Source organism: Cynocephalus volans, chromosome 7, assembly GCF_027409185.1.
Source record: "Cynocephalus volans isolate mCynVol1 chromosome 7, mCynVol1.pri, whole genome shotgun sequence".
NCBI lineage: Eukaryota > Metazoa > Chordata > Mammalia > Dermoptera > Cynocephalidae > Cynocephalus > Cynocephalus volans.
The window spans coordinates 74,240,342-74,267,946 of record NC_084466.1 but is presented as its reverse complement, the minus strand read 5'-3'; the positions used below and the strand labels follow the sequence as shown (position 1 = coordinate 74,267,946).

At 40.4% G+C, this 27,605-nt stretch overlaps 1 protein-coding gene across 1 annotated transcript in view; it reads right to left on the bottom strand.

The window, feature by feature from the left end:
* DCLK1 (doublecortin like kinase 1) overlaps window positions 1–26,605 on the bottom strand; it is a 312,666-nt gene extending 286,061 nt beyond the window's left edge. The window contains exons 1-3 of the mRNA XM_063101850.1: window positions 26,378–26,605; window positions 20,911–21,305; window positions 6,288–6,634 (exon numbers count right to left, since the gene is read on the bottom strand). Coding sequence (XP_062957920.1) covers window positions 6,288–6,634; window positions 20,911–21,286 — 723 coding nt within the window. The 5' untranslated portion in view covers window positions 21,287–21,305; window positions 26,378–26,605. The remainder of the gene's footprint in view (window positions 1–6,287; window positions 6,635–20,910; window positions 21,306–26,377) is intronic.
* Between the last annotated feature and the right edge of the window lie 1,000 nt (window positions 26,606–27,605).

The following is a 27,605-nucleotide window of genomic DNA, read 5'->3' as shown; positions in this document are numbered from 1 at the left end:
TTCCCATGTGGAAAGCCACCTTTACAAAGGAAGATAAGATCAGTCATTATTAAAGGATAATTTTAAATAGTGAGTTCCCTCAGCACACTTAATATATGATTTTTTTTTAAAAACAAAAATGTATGATTTTGTATGTAAAACAAAAATATGATTTTTTTCCTAAAGCAAAAACCCTCAGCTTTTCAGGTATAACTACCAGTAACTGGGTACCAACCACAGTGCTAAACGTGTCACATGAATTGTTTCATCTAATCTTCATGACAATTTATAAAGCTGGCATTATTTTTATTTATTCTCATTATACAGATGAGAAAACTGAAGATTCTCAGAGTTAACTGTTTCCAACAGGAGGACAGATTCTACTGTGTTTAGGGTAGAGGACAGATTTGAACTCTATCAGTCTATGAAACTAGTGTTTTTCTGCTGTATCATGTCACTGCATATATTTATGCTGAAATTAGAGCGTATGTAAGCAAATTTCTTCATTATAAGTAAATTCAATATACATAACTTTTAAACTTAAATAATCAGTAAGGTAAGGAAGCTTAGTTTTCCAGGCCTGAATGAGAAACGTCAAGCTAGATTTTTCAGACTAAAATCTGAGCCCAGACCCAGCTGACTTTAAAGTCCAAATTCTTTCCATCACCCCAACATACTCCTGCCCGGCAGAAGAGGCTCAAAGACCAAGTCAGGGTTCCCAGCCATCACAGAAGCAGCAGAAGTCACCTGCAGGAGGCAATTCCAAAGCCAGCAGTCTTGCAAAGGTGCCCAAAGTGCCCTCAGCATAATACAGGGAGGGACCCAGGGAGCATATCTTCAGTACTGCAGTGGAACACTAGGGGAACACTGAATTCATTTCACAGCAAATTAGAATTTAATTTACAGAAAACTGACTTCTGCTGAGACTAATCTGAGCCTTAAAATGTACATCACTACAGGTACCCATAATTGATGACATTGTCAGAGGAGTTCAGACTGGAAGAAAAGGATTTAACTCTTCCCAGTTTGGAGGAATTAATATCTACATAGGGCAGGTTTAGCTCATAAATCCTGAGTATAAAGCAATAACCTAAAATAAAGTGTTCCTTCTATTCTGAACACTTTAATTCCCCAAGCAAAGTGTCATAATTATCCTTAAGCTTCTTTTTCTTCGAAATCAACTAAGATGTTTCCATCAATTCATAGCTGTAGTAAATCACAAGGGTGGTTTAATACGTGGTCTAAGCTTTCGAAGAAAATTTTAATTTGACATTTTAAAACGTAAGCTGAATTACTTGTATCAACTGGTTTTTTTTACACCAATTGCAAACAAAACTAAAAAGTGTTACATTCACTTTTACAACACAGATAATATGCCAAATCATAGTAGTAAACAACCTGTATACCAAGAATGAAGAGTTTAAATATGCTTACAGTAGTTAGAGCTGTCGCAGAAAAGTTATACTTGAAAAAGGAAAAATGCCACTGTTACTGACACTACAGAAAATCTTCTTTTCCAATCCAACCAAATCCTATCACATCCTAAATTCTTTACTTTTTATTTGGAAACCTCTGGTTTTCACATTTTCTGTGCTCATCAATTGCTATAGCCAAGGTCAGATGTAGTAATATGTACCACTTTTTTGCCTTGTAAGAGGAAGACATATTCTAAGCTCCCTAAACTCAAGAGTGGACCAAATTATGTTTACTTCAGTTTAGCATTAGATATTAAAAACCAAAAGGAAAAAAAATAAAGACCATTTTGTGATATGTGATTCATAGATTTCTACTGATCATTACCATTTCCTGAATTCCAATAAACTCCTGCACTAATCACCTACAATAAATGATTGCAATTATTACGACTCATTTACAAGCATTTTTGGGGCTTTATGTTTATAGTAGGCAACAGGGATTCAACGACCAGAGATAGAAAGAAGATGTAGGAACTGATTCACTGACAGCTACTGGGATTTTCTCAACATGGCAGCTCTGATTCCTGTTCGCACAGTTTACCATCTAAATCAGTTAAATCGGTGCCTTTACTTGAGCTCAGGGATTCCTAGCATTTCCCATCTTAGGAAAACAATAAATTGCTCACTCTAGCATGCTAGCAGTGGTGAATTTCACAAAGTGGGTGGCCTGTGTGAAATGTCTATACAATAAAAATATAACACCCCTGAGTTTTTCCTCTACTACTAAAGTATGTTGCAATGTTGCATAGATCTTCAATGTCGAAGAGTAGATAAGATGGGGATGTGCATATATTTTCTATTTAAAGAGCAATCTACTTTATCACTGCTATATTTCAGTGGAGAATCATTGGGAAGTGCCTTATCTATGATCTTCACAGTATAAACTACCTGCTTAGGCACTAGCTCTTCTCAGACTTGCTGTTTTATATGTTTCTAAGGAAGGATTCGATAATCACAGATCTAGCAGATTTAGCAGCTCAAGACAGCCAGATTTGCTTTCCCATAACAGGAGTCAGATGAAACGCAAGGGTATCTTTGTGGCAGATCTTGTAACTTTGGGACTTATTTTAATCACTTAAAAAATAGTCACACTCCAAATGACCTCTGGGAGGAGCCGCTTGGCAGGGTGAGTAAAGAAAGAGCCACAGCAAAACTATAACATCCAGAGCCCAGACCAGAACAAGAGGAGAAATTCTCAGGCTCTTGGATCCCGCAAATCCTCCCCTCAGATATGGAGAAAGGAGATGTGATTTTAGCCGTCAGCTAGAAAATGCCCCTCTTCTTCTTTGAGGGTGGTCCATAACCATGGCCCAGATAAATAATGCATCACTGCAAATAAGGCAGGGCAAGGGCTTCCTTGCGCTCCCCAGCCACATCAGCAAAGTGCCTGATGATGTGGTGAGCAGTCACCCTGAAAGCTGTGAGGAGAAGGAGGAGAGGCCCTGGCAACCTTTTACCGAAGCTTTAGTCCGCCTGAATGAAGCATGGAATTGGAAGCATTAGAAAGAGCCTGCTCATACATAGGCGGCTCATGAGCCACAAGTCATCTTGGCCAACTGCAGCCTCCTGCAAAAATCGTTTCCAGATGGTGCTGCATTTCCAATATGTCGATTTCTTTATCTCAGCCTAAAATTCTCAAAAAAGTACCGTACGATGAACTCTGGGGTTAGGGCTTAATGCACACCCGAGGCTACTGCGCAAGGTGTGCTGGTAGGAATGAGTGAGGGCGGTGTGCGGTCTGTGCCCTCCGGTGTCCTGCTCCTCTGGGTAACATACTAAACAGCAGGCACTGGCTTTCACAGTTCCATTGTCAAAAATCCCAGCGTCAACAGTTTCTATCCCACAGATGCATCTGCAGGCTGCCTGACGGTGATCTGAAAAGCTATGCCCTGCTTGTGTATCTTTCTCTCGACTCATTTACCCAAAGCACTCAAGCTACTCATTTTTTAAAGAATTCATTTCCTCAACATAAAAAAAAATTTACCTTTAAACATGTACTTAATTGGGCATTGGATTTCCCATATTGTTTATGGAGTTGCATGCAAGGGCTCAAATTTTTTTGTTTTTGTTTTAAAAAAAAACCCCAAAAACAACAAGAACAGAAAAGAGGTTGGTGGGACAAGTGATTTTAAGGGTGATGGCCTATTGACAGCATATGGACCCCAACGTCACAATTAGCAGTGTAAGATGGCAACGGCACAGGGTCCTACCCCACTATGGCTGAGCATCGTTCCGTAGAAAGGCTTGGAGGAAAGTGGTTTATTCTCAGAGGCTCATCAAGCCTCAGTCTGCCAGGGATGTCAAAAAATTCTATTCTAACAAACTGCTTATGGGGCAGATTTCTCTTTTGAACCGAAACAATTCTAAAGACTCCTGGAGTCCATGAGAAAGCATCTGTGTTCCCACTGGGAACCCAAGCAAAAAGTCTTTATGTTCTTTCCACTTTATCATCCAATTCCTCTGCAGCTTTTCACTGTCCCTGCTATGAAGAGAACTCGCCACAATAGAGGACACGCCTCAAAAGCAAACTGAAGGCTTGGCACAAAAACCAGTTGAGTACAACAGTCTGCAGAATGACTCCAGGGAAAAAAACACATAGCAGCAAACTTTCATATGACTTTCCTCAGACAAACTACCCCCTTGACAATTCTTTCCCAGCGCATTTACATCTGTTTGGTGCTTTAACATGAAACTGGCACAAGGTCTAGAGTAGGACTAGTTCAAATCCCAACTCTGCCATTTATAGCTGTGTAGCCTTGCACATGTTTTTAACAAGTTCTGTGCCTTCGTCTCCTAATCTTTTAAGTGGGGATAATAATCCAGCTGTCATGATGATTAAATGTGCTAATACATGCAAAGCACCTGGAACAATGCTCTGTAAGACTATCATCGTTACAGCTCCAAACTGCTGTCACGTGTATTGTCACAGTTGATCCGCAAGCACTCTATAAAACAGAGGTGACCGATGTACCCATTATGAGGCTCAGTTCAGTGTTTTGCTAAAAACAGAAATAATCTGTGGCTGAGCCAAGATTTGAATCCTAGTCTTTTGACATTAAACATGGAATTCTTTCCCATTACTTCGAATTATTTACATATAAGCCACAGCAAAAACAGTTATTACAAAATGTCGAAACTAGATAAATTCAGAAAGGGAGAAAACAATGGACAACATCCTAGTACCTATTCTAGGAATTCATTCTTGGAATAAACTATATTAAAGGATGGCAGGCTTTTTAGCTAAAGTAGTGAACACTGATTTTTAGAGTCGGTGTATAGCAATTTGGGACTCCCAAAATTCTGAAGTGAAGGGGGGGAGGAAGACTTACCAATATGTATTCTTTGTTCAAAATTTTACTTATTATGAAAATAGGCAAATCCCCATCTTGAAAAAACTCAATACATGAAAACACAGAACATCTTGGAAATGGTTGAGTAACTCATTACAGATGGTACCAGTGAAGAGCTCAAATGTTTAAATGTGAAGCTTGCCTTCTTATTGTCGCTATAATTCACAAGCCAGCAGTGGACTTTCTAGCCACTGATATATTGATGACATTCAGGCTACAGCCTCTTAGATTTAGAAGACTGAGAATTTCATCCCTTGAAATCCTTAACCACATGCTACTTAAACGGCAAGTTTTATGAGACAAGCAGAAGATCGGTGAATGTAAATGAACAACTGGCACATATTCCTTCTTCCCTAATGAATTTATAATTTAGAGCATTTGAATGGATTCCTAGGAGAGGAATCCATTCATGGTTAGCACTCTTTCTAGTATTAGCATCTATTTCTAATTCATAAATTTGAATGCGTTAGCCTTTAAGAACTTGTATAATAAGATTTCTCTTTAATAAGATCAATCTTTTAATCTATAAATCTAGTTTTGATTTTAATATTACTATACGTACAAATAATTCAAATTATACCTCAAAATAAAAAAATGCATTTTCATAGATCCACATTAAAAACTAAATTTCAAGCAATGATAGTGTGCAAAAAATCTTAAACAAAAAGACTCTGAACTTGTAAATTGTGAATCACCAGCATATCACACCGTACGTATAACCAGTGTTTTTTTTTTTTTCGGCTCACCATCAGGGGTCTGTCAAACCTTTACAGAAGTCCTCCCAAGACACTGAAAGGTGATGCATCCTTCCGGTTCATCTGATCAACTCACATTAAAATGCCCACTCCCCCAAGTCAACAGACGTCCATTTGATAGCTAAGGGCACTCCCCTTTCATTTTAATTCTGAAATTATGTTTTAAATACAAGATGTATAATATTCTAGAAATATGCCTCTTAAAGCCATCCAGGTGGAAATATTTCATGCCTTAGATATATGCTTAAAAATCTATAAAACTTAAATAAATCTCACTGGTGAACATTACTGACACATAAAATCAAAACATATTATTTAGGTCAAAGAAACGAGTTAGATTTTTCTCCACTCGTCACAGTTTCACAGTTCTTACAATCACTCAGGGTTATAAGACATATCACATATGACAAAACTGAAAACAGACAACTGAGAAATATCATTATGTTAAGCAATCGATAACTGAAAAAGAAATCCCTGCGTAAACATTCAAGCTTCACAGTTAGACTTTCTGCTTTTTGTTTTTTTAATTTGTTCCTAGACTTAATCCTGCCTAACTCTAACCCTAGTCTGGTTTGAGGCCACGCACACATGTGTTGACTAAATGACCCAGCTCCCTCAACAACTGGAGCAAAATATAAGCTTCAGGTCTCTACGGCATGCCACAAATATCCCCCAACTCCCTGGTTCTTGCCTGTCAAGTCAAAGCCACACTATGACACCTGTCTTACCTGTTTCCCATCCAAGGTGTACAGGCGTTTCACAACCCCCGAGTCCAGCTTGATGGCATCAGTTATATCGGTGAGGACCTGCTCAAAGGAATGAGCAGTTTTCTTGTTCAGCAGAATCCTGACAGCTTTCCGTGGCTTTACCCCACTTCTGATGATGGTGACCAGCTTGGGCCGAATGAAATCCTTATTCTCCCGCACCTCCGAAGGGCTCCCTTTGGCAGTGGCCAGAGAAGACACCGCCCGGGAAGCTGAGGTGGTCTTGACATTCACCGACCAGTTGGGGTTCACGTTCTTGGTGTACTCCAGTTTCTTGAAGGGCTCTATTGAGCCACACACATAACTCTCTCCTAAGGAAGAGAGAAAGATATTTAAATTTACCTTAAAGTAAGCTCATTTCTTTTCTCCTACTTAGTCTTTGATTTTTCCTTTTCTACTTAGGGGCAAGAGCTCACTGTGACTTTTAAAACAATGGAAACATGATTAATAATTGATGGAAAAGAAAGACTTCTGACTTCTAATCTGGCTCTGTCGGCAACAGATTGGCATCCTGGAAGAAAAAAGTCATCATTCTGCCATGTCTTCACAGATTGGTGACAGAAATATCGATATGCTTGAAGAGACCTCACAAAGGTATGAAATTAAATTCAAAGTAGAAAGTATGCTTTAGGATTTAGAGATATTTAAGTTCGCAGAAAACTTCAAAATCAGAGGTACCTATGTTTACTACCTGAGATAATTTTAAAACTAAAAATGGATCAGAATACAGCTTGTTAAAATTGTTATATAATTTTTAAAATGTGATGAAAGTTTGTTATCAACATTTTGTCAAGTCAAGTAAAATTCCAAAAACTAGCAAAATAGTCACCCTTTCTTTTCTCCCATCTATATAGTGTCGTCCATGGTGATCCACACATACTAGAAAGTCAATTCATATTTGCTTACAGGTAAAAGGCTTTGAGAGTGTTCAACATACAAACCGTAGTTTCATAAGCTGACTCTAAAGTAAATACAGTCAAACTTTTACTAAAAATGACTCCTTTAAAAAAAAATGTCTCTTTAACATAGAATCTTTTTTTTTTTTTTTTTTTTTGTCTTTTTCCGTGACCGGCACTCAGCCAGGGAGTGCACTGGCCATTCCTATATAGGATCCGAACCCGCAGCGGGAGCTTCGCCGCGCTCTCAGCGCTGCACTCTCCCGAGTGCGCCACGGGCTCGGCCCAACATAGAATCTTTTAATGAAATTACTCAAACTGTTAAGTAGATTTGGATCATTAACAAAAGAAAGTAACACATGTAACAAGAGATGACGAATTGTAAAATGACTAAATGACTGATTCTAACTACGTATGTCATGAAGTTAGGTCAAAGTGTTTTGAAATTAAAGATTTCTTTTGTTTGTTTTGGTGGCAGCCGGTACAGGGATATAAACCCTTGACCTAAGTGTTATAACACTGTGGTCTAACCAATGGAGCTAACTGACCAGCCAAAATTAAAGATTTTATAATGACTTTTTCCTGGGTTAATACGTCTTTGTAACCAGGAACAGGTAAAAATGCTTTGAAAGCCTTCATAATTGCAGATAAAGTGACCTAGACATAATCCAACACAGACCATTTACTTTTATCTAAGTCCTTATCCTATTTTTAAATTAATAGTGCAGGCATCTGAAGCCACAGAATAAGTATTCACATAAAAATAACTGAACCAGGGTTTCAAAAATAAAAAAGGACAGTTATTCATATTATCAAATATTTATTTTGCAAATGTTTTACAAATACACTGTAGTGTGTACACATACATATTATGCCTCACAAGAAGTTGTACAAATAGTGCAAGTTTAACCAACTCCCTTTCTATTCACCTGGAAGATCATGACTTGTCCCCAGTATGCTTTTCTCAGGATTCAAGTAGATATCAAAAATATATACGTGGGGGTGACAGCAACAGTGGTGTTTTGAGGGCTTTATGGAGGAACAGCATGAACGTGATAGTGGGAGGAGAGAATTGGAAATTCGAGATCAAGACTTGTCCTCTCCAAGCATGTGACCTTGGACAAGTCCCCTAGACTTCTTGATTTGTGGTTTATTCATCTGTCAAGTAACACCTCACTGGGTTTTCATGAAGATCAAATTATAGTAGAAATCAAAATTATCTCAAATGCAAAACTGCCATGCAAACGAAATGACTGGCGGTAGCATTACCCTAATTGCAAGTAAGCTTGAAATGACAATTAAAAACCAAATTACTAGAAATCAGTAAGCAGGTCTTATGTTAGAAGGTGTTAATTGTTTGTAACTATGTAAGTTACCACCATACATCACATTGGGTTCATCTCAATGTGAGAATGCCCCAAACACTCCCCAAAAGGGCACACAGCCCATAATTTAGCTGGCAAAGTCAGCCTCTGTCAGAATTCTGTGCTAACTGAAGACATGCAATGGTCTGAATATTGGTAAGTTTATATACTAAGCTAAGAACTAAAATCAAAACAAAAACAGAGTGATTTACATTTCATCAAACTCTTCTAATTTTAGAAAAAGCTGCACTAGAACAGGGAGGATTTTTGACATAACGATACGGAATGGGTTTGCTGAAAGAGAAAATAAAGCACTTTTTTTATATATATCTATGTACAAAAAGGACAGAAAAAATTTTAAAGCATAAAAAAGTCCTCCGATGACAACTTAGAGAAGGCAATGCCGGTTTGGTTCAAGTAACCACAGTCAGAAGGAATGTGTGTTTAATCTGTGCTGTAACTATGAGGCTCCTCTGCCTCTACTATCAGATTCAAAGACTGCTGTGGGAATCTTGGAGAAGGATATGAGTATCCAATAAAGGATGATCTTGTGCTAAGAGGAAGGGAAGGAGCTGTCACCAAATCCAAGATCACACAGCACACGGTGCTTAGTCAGGCAGAATCTGCTACATTATCAGTGAATTCAGAAAAAGCCCAAATGGGTTTCCTTATGCTAATGAGTGCAAATAAGCTTACAATAAATCTATTTGCCTCCACATTTTGACTACTTTTACTGTAATCACAATTCTGAACTTCTCCCCACCACTAGAGATGTGGCCCCTGCCTTAACTTGGTTAAACTAAAGTTCATTATATTCTCTGATTTTGTAAAAAATAGCTTTTCAAATCATGTACTAATATAATTGATGACCGTAAGTTAACAAATATGATTGTTCTGAATGAGAAGAATACATAGTCTTGATTTGGTCAAATAGCTCTGGACATCCAGTGTTTAATCTCTTCCTTAATGGGACCGAGAATTAAGAGATGTGTTACAATCTTGTTTAGAGCATCCTCTACAGGTTGCATTCAAGTCCTGACATGAGGTGTGTGTGTTGAGGGCCATTCAAAAACAGCAGGATACAGTAAGACTTATAATTACTGTAACATACTTCTTCTTAGATACACTAAGGCACCCCAGAGTCTTTTGATGTTAACTTCTACTGCAACAATGAAATAAGATAATTTATTGAAAAAAATCAATGTATATTTAAGCAAAATAACCCACAATTTGCTTTAAAAGTTTTGCATTACTCACTATAGGGGAACTTAAAGAAGGATGGCATGATTGCAAAGATCTTAGACAGTTTGAAGGAAAGGTATAAAAATCTATTTCAAGGTAGTACTGGAAATTATGAAACATAATGACGTGCTAGTTGGTTATTATACTGCCAGTTTTGTTTTGGTTTAAGTCAAAAACTTCTATAAGACTGATCCTCCACTTGAAATTTCATACTCTGGGTGTATAAGACAACCCAACAACTAGCAAGAACTGAAGAAGCGAATGTGCCTGAATTGCTCTGTCATTTACAAAGGCCAAAAACTAATATTTCCTTTTAAGCAAAGAGAGAAATAAAGAAAATGACAGTTTTTCTTTTTTTTTTAAGTCAGGAAAATAAAGTATGAAATTATGTTTAGATCCAACCAATATTTCCTAAAATGTTGGAATATGGTAATTTCTTCCCTGAAAGATTTAAGTATTTTCAGGAAGTTGGAGGACGAAATAATTTCTATGTAAGCATATTAGATTATTTTTAAGATAGAAAACCTGAAGAATCCATGTTTTTGTTTTTCTTTACAAAAAGTCATCTATTTATTTTTAAATTCTTATTTTTCATTATTCTTCAAAGTATGGGAATAAATTTTCTCTAACAGAGTTCATTATAAAAAATCTGCAAAGTTGATTCTACTTTCCCATTAGCTGCCATTATGAAATCAGAATATTTTCAGTTAAATAAAATTTGTAGACATTATAAAAAACTTCTGGTATGCGGTACCAGTTCCCTGGCTGACTGGGCCCGTGGTACATCAGCTATGAAAGTATTCTTCCACGAGACTTCATATTGAAGGATTCTAGAACTTTGCCCTATTTCTCTTTATTGCAAGTTCTTCCATTGGCTGAATTGTGACTTGTAAATTCTAATTCTGACATTACTTTTCTTCGGTCTGAAAATGATCTAATCTCTATTCTTAACTTACTAGAGCTGGATGGTACCTCCTTAGGACTCCTTTAAGATCAAAATGTGGTATATTCAAAAGTATCTTAAGTGTAGAATATCTATATTCTACATATTTCATTTTCCAAGAATATAAACTTTATCACTGAAAACATGGCAATTAAATTTCACTATTTTGAGTTATGGCAAACCATGGGAAAGACACAACTGAGTTAAATGACATGAAAGATTTCTTACAGAACAAAATGTCATGAAGTGACTTCTGGCTATTATATGTTATTATGAGCCAACTCAGATTTCATAAAAAAATATCTTTTCAATTAATGTGTTAATACAGTGATGATTGCAAATTAACAAGTGTGATTGTTCTGAATGGGAAGGATACACAGTAACAGGAACATTTCGTAATCTACCTGGAAGGCGTTGGGTGGTGGTGATTTTGATAGTGTTAATAAGGCAGGAAAAAAGATTCCCCAAGGCACTTGTGGGTCATTCTTCCATGGAAGTCTTTCATAATATATTAGTACATAAAAATAAGCTTACAGAAAATAAATTTGAATGTTTATGTCAACCTGTGGAAAAATGTCAGCTTCTCAAATCCAAAGCAACAGAATAACAACATAAAGAAAAATATTAAGAGATCCAGAGTTTTTGAAATTTAAAACTAATATAATTGAACAGTAGAAAAACTAAAATAAAAAAAAAGGAAAAAAAACAGACTGAGGAACTATAATATGGCAACGGGTTAATATAATGTGCAAAGTTATTATAAGTTGCAAAACTACAAGGTACTAAAATATATGCAAAGGATAAAAACAAAATAAATACATATAAAACATATGGGAAAATACTCAAATTGTAAGCAAAAAAATGCAAATTAAACCAGATTTAAGATATCCTTTTGTACCTACTATAAAAGCAACAAAAAATTAATGGAAATAAAGTAGTGTTGAGGTTGCAGCAACAAAATACAAGGTACTAAAAATACAACAAAGGATAAAAATAAAATAAAGTAGAAATAGAAAATACCACTATGTACATTAAATCGATAATAATACTTTTGAAAAGCAACATGACAAACTATATTTGGAGCCATGACAATGTTTATATCTTTGACTCATAATCTCATTGCTAAAAAAATTCTCCTAAAAAAACAGCAAAACAACAAATAAAATTGTGACAAATACATACAGCACTATCCATGAAGCCTAAAAATTAAAAACAACTATCAAAATCCTCAATAATAGGTACAAGACCTGAATTAGCCACTCTGGGGAGAGAAAGAAACATAACTCATGAGCCTGTCTTCAAAGAGACATGTCACATATGACATATATTTGAAAAGACTCCACTACGAGTGATAATTACTAAATAAATGGTCCAGGCAATTCTAATTCAGAGGAGAAAAAAATCACTTCCCACTTCCTACTGGGCTATCAGTGAAGAGGAAATAGAATTCACGCTGGCCTTGGAAGCTATGGTAAGATTTCCACTGGCAGAAAAGGGAGAGAACATGTCAGATAAGAATAAAATAATAATAATATGCTCCACTGCATAGTACAGCAAAGGGATATTTTGTGAGATATCAATATATTTTTCTCAAAAAAATTAAAATGGTTCCACAGACAAACAAGTTAGATAAGTCTTTGGTAAGCAACAAGGTCACAGTTTATATGCATAATCAATCCCAGGTGTTAGAAAGACAACACTGGCTACAGTGACAAGGAAAGGCTAAAGATGGACGTGGGGAGACAGATCTCAAGATACCACCTAGAAAGCCATTAGAATACAGCAGGAGAGCAGACAGAGAACTGAATTTTACATATCTACACTAGGGACAGAGCAGTGGATGCTATGAGGAGCACTTAGCAGATCCAGTAACCAGAACTGGCAATTGATTGAATGTGGGGCCTGCAGGAATATGAGTCAACAGAGACATTGAAATGATAATATTAAAACTTTGTCTTTGACCTACTTCCTACATATCGCCATAGTTAAAATAAGAAGGGAAACAGGTTTGGAAATTAATTTGTCTGTGCACATATTGAATTTGAAGTTCCTAGGACCCAACTGGTTAAAGATTTTCAACAAGCAGTTAGAAATACAAGTCTGAAGTTTGGGAGTAAGATGCATTTGGCAGTCACAGCTACAGGAGTTGAAGAAAATGCTTAGCAACATGCCCACACCCGGTTGGAGATGAAATGCAGGGCAAGGGCAGTATTTAAATAGTACCTAGAGAGAGAGAAGCCACTGAAGGGAACTGAGAGGATTCAGGTGCTTAGAGCCATGGACATGAAGGGGTGGTGAGCATGTGGTTGGGGGAGGTCAAGACATCAGCATCCAATGCTTGCCGGAAAACAGTGGAGATAAGGACCCCTAAGAGATCCCTGGCCTGGCAAGTAGGAGGCCACACATGATCCCATAATGACCATTTTAATTGAGTAGTGATGCTGGACTGCTTTCATTCACTCAAGTATTCATTCATTCTCTCTTTCCTCTTTCTTCCAGTGATACTGAGTTTTTGCAACTACCATGGTAGGCAGTGAGGACTCCAATGGCTCTCTGACTTCCAGAGACTTAGATGCAAAATAAATTAGTATATTACAGTGTAATGATGCTCATCAATGGAAGCATGAGTGGAAGGGGAAGAAGTAGGTATAGCAAATGCAAATATTTCTTAACATGGAAAAAATTTGTATTTGAGAAGACAGCAAGATAAGGCAAGAACTGTTTAGATTGTGGGAGACTTGTATATCTATAGGCTGGGGGATGAGCATGGTAGAACAGGTTATTTGGATGTTTGCCAAATGTAGCAGATCATGTACTAGCCTCTTACCTATAATCCTCACCACAGCCCTATGAGATAATTACTAACACACCTCTTATCACAGGGTACAATGAGCCACAATGACATAGGTAGCTTGCTCAAAGTCACATGGCTAGCAAAGATGGAGCCAAGATTTGAATGCAGGTGGTCTGACTCCAGAGCCGGTGCTCTTAACTCTGATGCTATGCACCCTCAGAGGAGGGCCCCCATCTTACCCCGTGACAGGACAGAAGGGAAGCCAGACACGGGAGAGCACATGCAAAGACAACAGCTGAGCTGCAGCAGAGTGTTGCAGCAATGAGTAATAGAAGACAAGGCCAGAAGAGGAGGAAGGGGCAAGAGCGGAATTGCTGAGAGAAGCACATTAAAGACTGTGGGCTATATTTTATAAGTAAACAAGAAAGCCACTATTAAACAAAGGTTTGGCACAAAGTAGTTTGTCTGTGGACAGGTTTATAGGCAGGAAAACTGGTTTGAAGACTACTGTATAGGACATGTGTGTCCAAAAGGAGCTGATCTAAGAAAGTTTGTAATGAGAATGGAAAAGCAGTCACAACTACAAAGATACCATAAAGAAAAGAGAAACTAAGATATGTATTTTCAGCTTGAGAGCCTGTTATATAATAGTACAGGAAAAAGACAAGAGTCAAGTCATGGGAATATGAGGAGTTATTATTTGTTTTACTTTTTTGCATTTTTCAAAATTTCCTACAATTCTCACTGTAGAAAAATGTATCATTCTTTCAGTCAAAACAAGGTAACATTATTTTTAAACGATAATGAAGACCTGACAGCTATAATAATGGTGATGAGGAAGCAAGAAAAAAATTGAAGAAATGTCTTAAGCAGAATCAGCAGAATTTGGTGACACCTTGGATTTGAGGGATTAAGAGAAGGAGAAGTCAAGGGTAATGTTAAGTTATGTGGTGTCTTAGTCCTTTTGGGCTGCTATGACAGAATACCACAAATTGGGTGGATTATAAACAACAAATATTTATTTCTCAAAGTTCTGGAGGCTGGGAAGTCTAAGATCAAGGCGCTGGCAGATTTGGTGTCTGGAGAAGACCCTCTTTCTCACAGATGGTGTCTTCTTGCTGTATCCTCACAGGGTGGAAGGGGCCAGGCAGTTCTCTGGGGCCTCTTTTATAAAGCAATTAATCTGATTCATGAGAGCTCTTCTTTCATTACCTAATCACTGCTGAAAGGCCCCAGCTCTTAATACCATACTGGTGATGAGGTTTCAATTTATGAATTTGGGGAGGTCACAAAAATTAGGAACCTAGCAGGTGTTGACACCATTTAATAAGAACATGAAAGGAGGAATAAAGCCTGGATAATGGAAAAGAATAAGTTCACATTTATACATGTTGAGCTTGAAAAAAAATCTAAGGATTAACGTATTGATTGGATATATTCAGGTAGTTGGGGTGCAGATGGAAGGTCAGATTTGGGAGTAACAGGCCTTAAAAGAGGGGTTAAAATAATGGGAGTTGATGAGATCACAGTAGATGATCCAAAGACAGGAAAATGGAGGACACCCATGTTTCAAAATGTGGCAAAAAAGAGGAGGAAACAGAAAATCACCATTAAAACACCACACTAAAAATTGCTATAGGTAAGAACCACCAATAAATGCCAAAATGTATGGGCAAAAGCTTAAGGAGAAACAAGGTATTTATTCAACTTCAAAGCATCTCCCCAAAATATTAATTACAAAGGGGATAATTGTAACTTTAGAGAAAAAACACCTGGCAGACACCCCCTTAACTGACTGATTACTGGTAACCAATATTAAGACATATGGCCATCACGTGCCCCCTGAAATGACACACTGAGAAGGACACAGCATTGCTTCTGTGAAATTCTTGCCAAAATGCATAACATTGATCCAATAATCAGACAAACCCAAATTGAGAGACACTCTACAAAATAAGTGACCAGTATTCTCCAAAACTGTCAAAGGCATTAAAGACGAGGAAAGACTGAAGAACAGCGTGGAGGAGGAGGAGACACGACAAATAAATGCAACGTGTGACTCTGAGACCTAGAAAGGACACCAGTGGGAAAACTAACGAAAGCCAAATAAGCCTGCAGTGTAATTACTGCTTTGTACCAAAGTTAACTTAGTTTTATTCATTGTACCACGGTTGTGTGAGACGCTCCATTGTGGGAAGGTGGGTGAAGGATATACAGGAAGTTATCAGCTTTGTGATAATTCTGTAAGTCCAAATTAATTTCAAAATAAAATGTTAAAGAAATAAAGCAGACAGCTTGGGGGGGGAAACTTGAAATGAATCACTCACATGTTATACCAATATGACTTCCATTAAAGTACACTTTTTAATGAAAACATAAAAATACTATAAGAAAATGAGGAAAAATGGCTTTATAATCTCAGTTTACAGAGGGCCTAAGAGGCGTAAAAATCAAGCCATAAATAAAAAGACTAATACATTTGATTACATAATTTTTTTTTTTTTAAATCTACATGGCAAAAAACATAGTAAAGTCACTAGATAAAGGGAAATTTGGAAAAAAATATTTTCAGTGATTATCACAAGGGGCCAGTAGAGTAAAAAAAAACAACAACAAAAAAAACCCTGCAAGTCAATAAAAAAGACCCTGGTGGAAAAATGGTCAAAAGCTATGTGAAGACAATACATAAAAAAAGAAACACAAATGCCTTTTAAACACATGAAAAGATGAAAATTAAAACTAAAATGAGGTAACATTCTTAACAGGTTGGCAAACGGAAAAATGTTTGATAACACACCAACTTGTTGAGGGTGTATAGAAACAGCCATTTTCATACATTACTGGTGGGAGTGTAAACCAGAACCACCTCATGGAGAGGAATTTTGCAATAGCTCTTAAAAAGTTTAATGCTTATATCTCTGTATTTAGCAATATTACTTCTAGGAATTTATCCTAAAGATATTCTCCTATATGAGTGGAAAAATATACATACAAGGATATTGAACACACAATTATTTGTAATAATAAAGAATGGGACACACCTAAAAGCCCATTAATAAAAGACTAGTTAAATAAAATATGGTACATTTGTATAAAGGAATACTATGAAGTCGGTAAAAAGAACACAGTAGTTCTAGATGTACTGGTATGATAATGTCTCCAAGAGTTTTAAGTGCACAAAGCAAGGTACAGAGCTGTGATCACAGTAAGTTACCTTCCAGGCAAATTATATCCTTAACACACACTGATATCTCTGCAAGGATACTCAAAAAAACTAGTAAGCTAGTTGTCTCTGGGGTATTTTAGGGAGAGTATGTTTTATAGCTATTCAAAAATTAATTTAAAAAAATTCAACATAGCAGGGAGAGGCATAGAGGAAGCCAGTGAATTAGAGAAAGGAAGTAAAGAATCCCGCATCTGGGGACAGGAAAATTGCCATGAGAGACTGGTGATTCAGAAGCCGTGGTAGGACACGGATTCCCTAACCACAGAGTGGAGTGTGGGTTTATTCCTGAGAAGTGAACTCTGATGGGCACTTGTTAAAAGCCCTCCTGCTGCAGCTCTGGAGACAGGCAAAGTCCACAAAGGGTTGGGGAGGGGCCAAGACATGCGTGAGAACCGAGGAAAAAGATGGACTCGTTTCTAATAGGGCAGGTCTGATGAGAAAATGAACTCCTTTATATCCAAAAGATGACATACTATATAGTTCTTATTCTAATGCTTAAAAGAAATGCTCTGGCCTTCTCACACCTACAGTCACAAAAAATGTTAAAAGAAGGAAAAATCAGTTAGTCAATCAATCAATACTCAGAATTTACATTACATCTTTCTCCTGGGAGTTCAAAGGCCTTAAATGTTACAGTTTCATTTATCTTCACAATATTTACATACCTACAGTAGGATATAAATGGTACGAAATTGGGGAAAATGAGGCCAAGTCTCAAGATGAATCACTCGCAGAAATAGGCCTGCAATTCAGCCTTCCTTATTAAGCATCATGATTTTTTTTAACATATTAAGGCCATTTTGGAAGCAAAAATTGAGAGTGTCGCCTTTAATACATACCCTTAAGTGTATGTGAGTGCATGTGTGTGTATATATACATACATGCATATGCAGAAACACATACAATCATACATGCACATACACACACCTACTCATACACATATAATCTGGGCGCATAGCCAGCTCAATCAACATGCCTAAACCACACCTAGGAATAATAATCAGTATATAATAATAAAACATTGAAATGACCACAAGACTATTATAAAGAAACTCACACATGTCATTATAACTCAGAATTTTTAGTCTGAGATCAAATGAGAAAGAACAAACTTAAAAAACAATTACAACTCAAATACACTCATCACTGCACCCACTAAAAGCATTTAATTTAAGACTCAAACATCATCATATTGGAAGGGGAAATGAAAAGCTAATAACAAGCACTGGCGTTTACATAAAATTAGTATGTAAAGTGAGATATGAGCCTAATGATGAATATGAAGCAATGGTTTGCATTTTAACCGACTAAGCAAAAACGTAATTGACAAAGAGGCAAATCTAAATGAATTTCCAGCTATTTAAACCCGAAGTGCAGCTGCATGCTAATTGTCAGTGTTATGAATTAGGAAAAAAATCTGTTTAAACTGAAAATTCAAAAAATAAATGCAGCCAATATGTGAACTTGTACACTGTACAGAAGTTACCAGTCAACCAGAAAAAAAAGTATTTTTTTCAAAAGTTTTTTTTTTTTGCTGGCTGATATGGAGATCTGAACCCTTGACCTTGGTATTACAAGGCTGTGCTCTAACCAAAAGTCATTTTTAAACATCAGAATATTCAATCTTCAGTACTTCACATTGATTGGGGAAAAAAGTATTTGAGGACAAATAAAAATATTAAAGTTTCTGGAAGCAACACCTTTCATTCTTGGAATTAAGTCAAGATTAAAAATATTCGTTTTCAAGAAGAAGCTAACACGATAATATTTCATTTAAATGCTACTTACAGCAATGGGAACAACTTACGGTTTGTAGTTAACTTTACACTAAAATCTCCACCCTTTTTTGCTATGTTAAAAAATAATCCACTGTATTAAGATGAGCACAAGAGTACCTTTTAGAGATCGCATTCATAGCATATAGCATCTTTGCGGCAGCTGTGAGCTCAAGTTCTGGCACCAGCCTTCCTGGGTTCAAACCCTAACTGCCATTTCTTGCTGTGTGACTTTGAGCAGATTATTTAACCACGCTGTGCCTCACTTTTCTCATCTTAGTATAAGGATATCGGTTCCTACCTCCTAGGATCACTGTGACAATTAAATGTATTCATATCATAAGGAACAAGGAACTCTAACCAGTGCATGACACATGCTCCATAACTGTGAGCTTTCATTATTACTTTCAAGACAGCAGTCTCTCAGAGCAGGCATTATTTTGTGGTAAAAGATAGGGACAAAGAAGATGGTGGCAAGCATGCCACAATTTGCTAGTCCCTAGATGTGAAGATAGTACTGTCACCTGCCACCTCCCCCACCCTCTCCTTGGTGGATAGGAGTCCACCAAGGAATATCTCTGGCCACTTCTCGGTAAAGATCAATTCTGGGTGGGAAACCGACTGAAGTACCCCTGCCCCTGCAGATGCTGCACAAGTGACTCAAGAACTGAGTGAGGTGTCAACCCCCGGTTGTGTTAGGATGAGCCCTGAGATCGTGGCATATTTTCCCTGCAACACCATCAACCCTCAAAGGGATGGCTTGGTGATGTTCATGTGCCTGACTTTGCATCTGATCTTTATTAAAGAGTGAATGTGGAATATATCCCTTAATGTTTTATCTATCCTTGCATTTTCCAAGGTCACACAAAGGACAGGGCACAAAAATCAAAGCTGATGCAGAAAGATGCTATGTTCATTCTTCCCCTTTAATTTACTGGAAGTTTCACCCTCTGAATAGAAGGAAAAAGGCCAAGTCTACAGGCATCTTGGCAGGGTGACAAGTCACTGAAAAGAGATGTGAATTCCCACAAAATAAACACACCAACCCCAGGCTCCTCTGCACCCTTTCAAGTCCAGTCATGCTGTGACCAGACTGGCATTCCTGCCAAGGGATAAAGGGAAGGAAAAAGGGAGAAGCCCCTCAGTCTTGAATCACATACAAACTCTGGTTAAAAGGAAGACAAGAGGGCTCTGCCAGTATGCGGTTAGGGGAGGGCAACCCAAACGCCAAGGGGGCTGGAAGGCATGCTTCCTGCTACCTGCACAAGAGACAGATGGAGGGAATTACAGGGCCTCCCTCCAGGACCCAGCTGGCTAACTGGGCCTGGGCAAATATTTCTGGAGTGAAGATGAACTTGGTGTGAAATTCAGCTCTCCCAACACTCTGTTCCATGTTCCTTGAGACCTCAATCTAAGAAAAACCTACTCTCCGAAGAGGACCTGCTATCCTCATTTACACCTTAGCATACACTTAATCCCAGTTATTTCTCTCCAAGTCATTTAATTTGATTATGGTTTCGGGCCGTGACAGGCTTTATGCCTTGTTCAAATAGGGTTGGCCCTGAGGCAAATGTAGCCTAGTGTGGGCGACCTACTCTGCTTGCACAGGATACTAGGCCCCATCCATGGACCCAAACAGTCCTAAATGTCTACAATGTTAAATGTCTAAAACAGACAATTACTGTTAACCAAAATTGGACTTAAAAAAATAAACCAAACAGATTCATTCCTTCATATCCTCAAATACCATAGAAAGACAATAATCCCTTAAACTTAAAATGAAGCATCACAGTGGAAAGCATTGTCAAAAAACCTACTTTCTGTTCCATCATCACCACTAACTTACCATGTAACCACAGACACGTCATTTGAATTTTCTGGGCCTCAGTCTCCGGTGATGAAATTAATGAGTTTGATAGCTATCTAAGGTTCCTTTCTACTCTAAAATTTCATGACCCATTAGTCATTTTCAGTTCAAGTACTTTCAGACATCGTGATAGCAAAAGTTCAATTTGCATCTAAAAGTATGAACTATGCGATCGAAGACATTAAATTGGATTTTTAAAATTAGTGTAGCATGGGTGTGGGAAAGAAAGTAGAAACTGCTGTAGAACTAGACCATTTTTGGCTCGGTCCATTATTATAAGCTACCTGACCTAACATAATTAATTACTATTCTCCTTTTTATACTATACTACAGCAAACTCAGACGTGTGTAACAATACGGCTCACAGCCACCAGGTTGAATGCAACAGCTCGAATGCAACAGCTCACAGGTCAAGCGGAAGACGGCTAGAACCCCCCGGGGTCTGCGGCAGGGTCACTTGGGGGTTATCTCAGGGCTCACCTTCCACCAGCTGGTCCAGGCTGGAGATCTTCTTGAGCCCATCGATGGTGTAGATTGTTCTCACTCCCTGCGGCAAGTTCACGTTATCCGACAGAGTTCGGGTCAAATCAGCCAGCAGAGCCTCAAAAGATCGGAAGCGGTCTGGGGAGATGGCGTACACAATCCCTTTGAAGTAGCGGTCTCCGTTGCGATAGAAACGCACTTTCTTGGCCTTCTTCTCGGAGCTGAGCGTCTGCAACGTGCGGGTTCGGTAGAAGCTGCAGTGGGCGCTGTGCGTGGGGCTCGGCAGGCCGTTCACCCGCGACCCGCGGCTGTATCTCTGCGCCTTGTCCCGCTCGTCGAAGTGCTCCAGCTCCATGTCTCTGCCGAACGACATGACGGGCTGCAGGTCGAACCTAGGAGCCCCAGAAATAAAAGCAGACACACATGCCCATGTTATATTAAGATCGTGGTATGAGGAGCTGAACGATTAGCTCAGCTGTTTAGAGAGCCGCCTTGTAAGTGCAAGGTCAAGGGTTCCCATCCCCGTACCAGGAAAAAAAGATCAAGTAAATGGAAACTGTAATGTGCACAAGACACACCCTGAGTACGTTCAGTGCAATAAGCATACAATGAACTCCAATTAGCGAAACTCCCCTCCCCTCTTTTCAAAGTTTGATGGAATTTGAATTAAAGCAGAAAAAAAAAAAAAATCATGATTTGAAAATCTCTGCTGGGGAGCAGCTGGGTGGAAGTACTGCGATGGTTAATGACATATTTTAACAGGAGTTATCAAGTGGGAGGAACTAGAAGAGGCAGCCCCAGTGGAAAGCGAGCATTAATCAACCACAGTTTTGTTAGAAACAGCTCGTAGGTATTAACAGCTGGCTAAGCGTCAGGCTTCGAAAAGGTATTTTTTCTAATAGTCACAACAACCTTTCAAAGTATTATCATCCCTCTTTACAGATGAAGAAACCGAGGCACAAAAAAGTCTCTCTTAAGTTTCTCCAAGTAATACAGCTGAGAAATGCTTGAACCAAGAACTCTGCCCCAGGTTTCCCTGACTCCAAAGCCCACCACTCCCTGCAGGGCAGTGTGCTAATCCTGGTAGCAGGTAGAAAATAGCTTTCATATCATTACCTGGCTAAAGATCAGCAGCATGATGCCGGGGGCAGGGGAAAGAGGTCAAGCAGCACTAACAGTCAGACTGTAAAGTTTTACATAGCGTTTGTGCTGCCATGGCCAGATGGAGAGCAAATTAAATCAATCTGTAGGTTGTACCAACTTCAGGAAGATCTTCCAACATATTCACATATTCAATATTTTTAAAAGTGAATTCACCATACCTCATTTACTTACATTTACTGCTTCAGATAAGTTGGGTTAAAAAAAAAGAAGAAAAAGGAGGAGAAAGAAAAGAAAAGAGGAAAGAAAGAAAGAAAGGGAGGGAGGGAGGGAGGGAGGGAGGGAAGGAAGGAAGGAAGGAAGGAAGGAAGGAAGGAAGGAAGGAAGGAAGGAAGGAAGGAAGGAAGGAAGGAAGGAAGGACTTTATTTCTTTGGAGGGCTTTGACCATCCTTCCGCTATGACTCTATCTTGGCGGTTGAGGAAATCGAGGCCTAGAAATGTTGATCCAGACTTGACCCTGTACTAGCTGTGTCACCTTGAGAAATCTACTTGATCGACATCTTTACACCTTCATTTCCTCAACCACAAAATGGGATTGAGAATAGTACCTACCTCACAGTTAATAATAACTACTAAATAAGACGCACTTAGGATAGTGTCTGGCATGTAATAAGTATTAATATTTTTTAATTAATAAAATCTTCCTTTCTGTTTCTGACCCTGGTGTACACACACACACACACACACACACACACACACACACACACTAGTAGGAATAGAATCTCCCTCTTCTCCCACTCAATGACCTTGGGCAAGGGAGGATCCTGGGGAGTCCTGATCTCCATCTCATGACCTTTGGAAAGATACACCCCACAGTGCCTATTTTACTTTCTATAGGGCCTTGTTATCAGCAAGGGATCAACTCACCCTTGCTGAAGGGTTAGTTGATAAAGGCTGTGGTGCTGTCCCTTGTGGGAGAATCTCTGTTTAAACAGGGCAATCTAGAATGGGAAAAACCTCAGCATTTAAAGGAAAGAAATTTTAATGACAAAATTTCAGGCACACGGAAATAGATATAAGGGAAAGAGAATTTGGGCAAGAACCACACAAATACTTCTCAAGCCCCACCACAGAGATGAAGTTGCCTTTTTGAAGGTCAACCAAAACGCACCAAAAAGCACTGCTAAGTCTTCCCAACCTTTCCTTGACCTTCAGTAAACTGACCTCTCTGCTCCATTCAGTGTAGCTAAAATTTCATGCTCAAAAGCATGGCTAGGGATTTGGCACTCCTGAAATGGATGAAGTGGAAGAAAGCAATATTTATTGAATAGTCTAGGTTGTGCCTGACACTATTATTCAGCAATCAATTGTTGTAAAATATGTTTAAAATTCTTTTCTAAACGTCACAATAATCCAACAAGGTAGGTAATATTATCAAGACTTGGGGTGGGTATGGGATTTATGCAGGGTCCCAAAGTTGAAATTGGAGGGGTTGGGATTTTAACCCAGATTTACTGTGATTTTAAAGTTGGTGCTCTGCATCTCTAGGCCCTCTGAGATTGGCCCCTCATTGGCATGTAAAGCAGGGGGTTTCAAGCCTTCTGTCCTAACTAGCTCAGTGACCTTGGGCAGGCCACCTAACCAACAGAGACCTTGTCTGCACACAGATGAAGCAGTGGTCACCTGGCCTCTATTGTCTTCACCTGCTCATGATTCCATCGCTGACCCCTGTGGGACGCTTGGAGGGGGATGGGAATGTGATTCAAACCTGGAGTTTGAATAAGTTCAGTGTATTTTTTTTCCTTCAAATATAAAAACTACTTCATGCCTCTTAATAACTCATAATAGTCTAAATTTGTATTTTCAGAAAAAGTTATATCATATACAGTTAGCTATGAACTGGTTTTATTGATTTTGAAGTTAGATGACTTTAGATTAATTATCAGTTGATATACAGTCCTGTAGGTATCAATTGGATAAGAGAACCAACATTTTACACAGGATATCAGTTACTGCTTTTTTTTTTTTTTTTTTTTTGTCGTTTTTTCATGACCGGCACTCAGCCAGTGAGTGCACCGGTCAGTCCTACATAGGATCCGAACCCGCGGTGGGAGCGTCGCCGCGCTGCCAGCGCAGCACTCCACCAAGTGCGCCATGGGCTCGGCCCACTGCTTTTACTTTTGTATTTATGTGTTTTTAGAGTGAACACTCTTATCTTCCGGAAGGGGCATACATGTTGGGGATGGGGTGGAGGATATGCCAGAACTCGTGCCAACTCACTAAGTTCTTTAAAACTTCATAAATTATAAAGGCCAAGTTGGCTTTTGAAGGTTTTGTTTTATTTTTAAAGGCAGTGATCATTCTTCCAACCCTAGGAGTTTCCTCCCAAACTGATGTAAACTAAAAGAATACACGCCAGGCAGTTGTGTTACCAGAGGCAGTGCAAATCCAGTTCTAAGGGGCTCTCAGTGATGCACAATTGGCAAAGGCCAAATAATTTGACAATTGTTTGAATTCCCTAGAGGAAATAGGTTTTTAGGACCAAGAATTCCACACCAAATAAGAAAAGAAAAAAAAAAGTCAGTTTAAAATAGAGAAAAACTTATGTTATTTTATTTGCATATTTCCTTAAACTGAACCAAATTCATTCTGGACAGAGACCACATTTTTTACTTGCCTTTTTACTGAGCTTGTCCAAAAGTAGGCAATGATGTCGACAAAGAAAGACCCCACTCAGAGGGAAAGCATTTTCCGAGCTACAGCTATCACAAAATGAATGCAGAAAACCACACTACACACCCTAGTGTCCTGGTAATTACGTGTGGCATCAAAATAGGCGCCCTTTCCCTTGCCTGGGCTGGCTCAGCTCTTCACTTGGCTTAGTCATACGTCTGTACCAAGAGCTCCTGAAGAAGATTCGCTGGGCTTCCACAAGTTCACACTTCTCACATATGAAGCCTGCTAGAACACCCAGCCTAGCATTCATAAACCATAGGTGGCTAAGGGCCTGGGTACACATGAGCAGTGTCAAGAGGGTAACCACAGAACCTCAGCCACGGACACCACAGACAGGGGTGGGGAAGAAGGGTGATTGGCTCTTAGAGATTTTCCTATAAACACTGCCATCCCAAGGAACCAACATCCTGATTGTTCTCTGGAATTTCTCACTGTTTTGAGGAATCGCTGTGTTTATCCTTTTCTAGATGAGCACATGGGTTCCGGTCTCAGAAATTTATACACACACACAAACACCTACCAAGAATTTGGCGTAAAGGTTACCACATCTTAATAGATGCAGGACCTGGAAGTCCCAAGGCATATTTCAGCAGTGGGATTAGGATTCAGGTGGATGGCCAGGCGTGGAATAAAAGACACATATACCTTCTGAGCTCATGCACCACCACGAACGTAGCTATCACAGGGTGTGTGCATATCTCGTATAATTTTCCTACATACGACCTCTTAAAATCTCTTCTAACCAGCATTCAAGTGACATTTCATACTTAAAACGCTGCCCTACTTTCTTTTCCCATGGAAAGGCAATATATTTAGGAACAGTCATAAAATGCATTCATGGAACACCCTGCAATGTGGCCGCTGATCGCGTGTGCACCATAACCTGGCCACACATTCACAGGTGCGGTGCGGCTGAGAGGGGACCGGTTTGAATGAAACCTTTCTTTCATCTGCTCTATCACTGCCAAGCATCTCGTTACCAAATCCAGCAGTGATTCCGCGCAAACCTGGTTTTCCAAAGCAACCTCTTTTGTGGGGCGATGCGGGGCTGTGCGTGCGCTCCCACCAGGAGGAAAATGCCATTTCCTCTCCACATGCTTTTAGCACTGCAGGTACTAATCGGAACATGAGGCAGCCTCGCTGTCCCCCAAGGAACTTGAGACCCTGCAAATGTACTTGCAATACCCACGATGCAGCCACCACCACGCACGGATCGCCCCCATCCTCAAGCACACACCACCCTCCCGGGCACACGATTAAGCACACACACAATAAGAGGCCTGGCCCGGCCGCTCCTTCCAGGCGCAGACTTGGTCCTAGCTCCGCAGCCAGTTCTGACAATGACAAGCACCTCTCCCAGCTCTTCCGCCCTGGCTTTCCATCTCCGCCAACAACGCGGCGAAAAGCCTGGGGGCCCGCTCGCCCGACTCCGCGTGTAAAGCCCGGTGGCACCAGACAAAAGAGGCAGGTGCCAGCAGCCCCGGGGCCGCCCGCACGCAACGCCCGCGGCCGGGGCCAGGCTGGCCGGGGCAGGGCGGCCGCCTTTCGAGGAACCGCGTGCGGGGCGGGCCCGAGGCGACCCTCCCCGCGGCCAGCTCCCTTCCCCGGCGAAGGCCAACCACGCACCGGTCCGCGGAGAGACGCCGCCGGGGGTCTTTGTGGCCGCCTCCTGGTGCTGTCCTCGCCGGGCTGGGCGCGGCCGGGGCTGCGGGGCTGGGGCGGCGGCTGCTGGAGCGCGGGCGTCCGGGCTGCGGCCGCTAGAGCAGGGACGCGCCTCGGCCAGTGCTCATTGAAATGCGGGATTCGCACAGCCTCAGTCCTGCCTCTGTCTGCCGAGGGCGGCGGCGGCGGCGGCGGCGGGCGCGCTCCCTCTGCTGTGTCTCGCTCGCTCGCTCGCTGGCTCGCCCGGCCTTCTCCCTCCTCCTCCTCGTCCTCCTCCTCCGCGTGCGCGCCCCGCCGCCCCCGCCCTTCTTGGCGGGCGCACCCACCGCGGCTGCGCCCCGGGTCCGCCTCCCTGCCCCCGCCGCGGCCGCCTCACTGCATCTGGTGGGACTAACACCCCAAACCTCCCCAGTCCCCAGGGGTGGTTGTCTGGAGGGGGGTAGAGCGGATGGTGGCCCTGGGGACAGAGGAAGAGAACGTGGACAGGGCGGGGACTGAGCCAGGCAGAGGTGAGGTGTGGCCCAGAGGTGAGTCCCCCTCGCTCAGCGGTGGCAAGATAAGTTCCACCACCACTAATGCACCCTCACCCTTGATGTGACCTCTAGTTTGACACCTCTCCCAGGGTGATGGAAGCCAGTGGGCTCACCCTCTCACAACTTCTTGTCCAGGGTGCACGTGCTCAGCGCCTCCTGGGAGGACCACCCCGGACCCTCCCAAGCCACGCATCCTGGAGTCATCCTCAGCCCCTCTAATCAGAAAGGGCCACATCTGCTCATGAATCCCACCCATCATGTCCATTTGCCCCCAAGACTTCAGTCACCTTGAAATAGTGACCTCTGCTTAGAGCCAAATACGTCACACCCTTGATAACTTGAGGGCCAGGTTTCGCTACTAGAGGCTGCGTGGCTGGCTGCCGAGGCTGGCGGTCAGCGGTGGAAAGCCCCATGAGCTCACACAAGCCTTTCCTCCCCCAGCAGGAATGTTCTCAGAGCCCCGGCTGTTCACAGCTCCCTCAGGTCTTTGCACAAAAGGCCAGGGAGTGAGAGCAGGTCCCAGATTTCTGTGAAACTTTAGCCTGGCTCAATATGTGACCTGAATTTTGGTCCCATTAATCTCCTGTTTTTCAATCCTGTCGTTTGGGACATGTGTTTGTTCCAAATACGCATACATATACAATTACACGTATGTATTT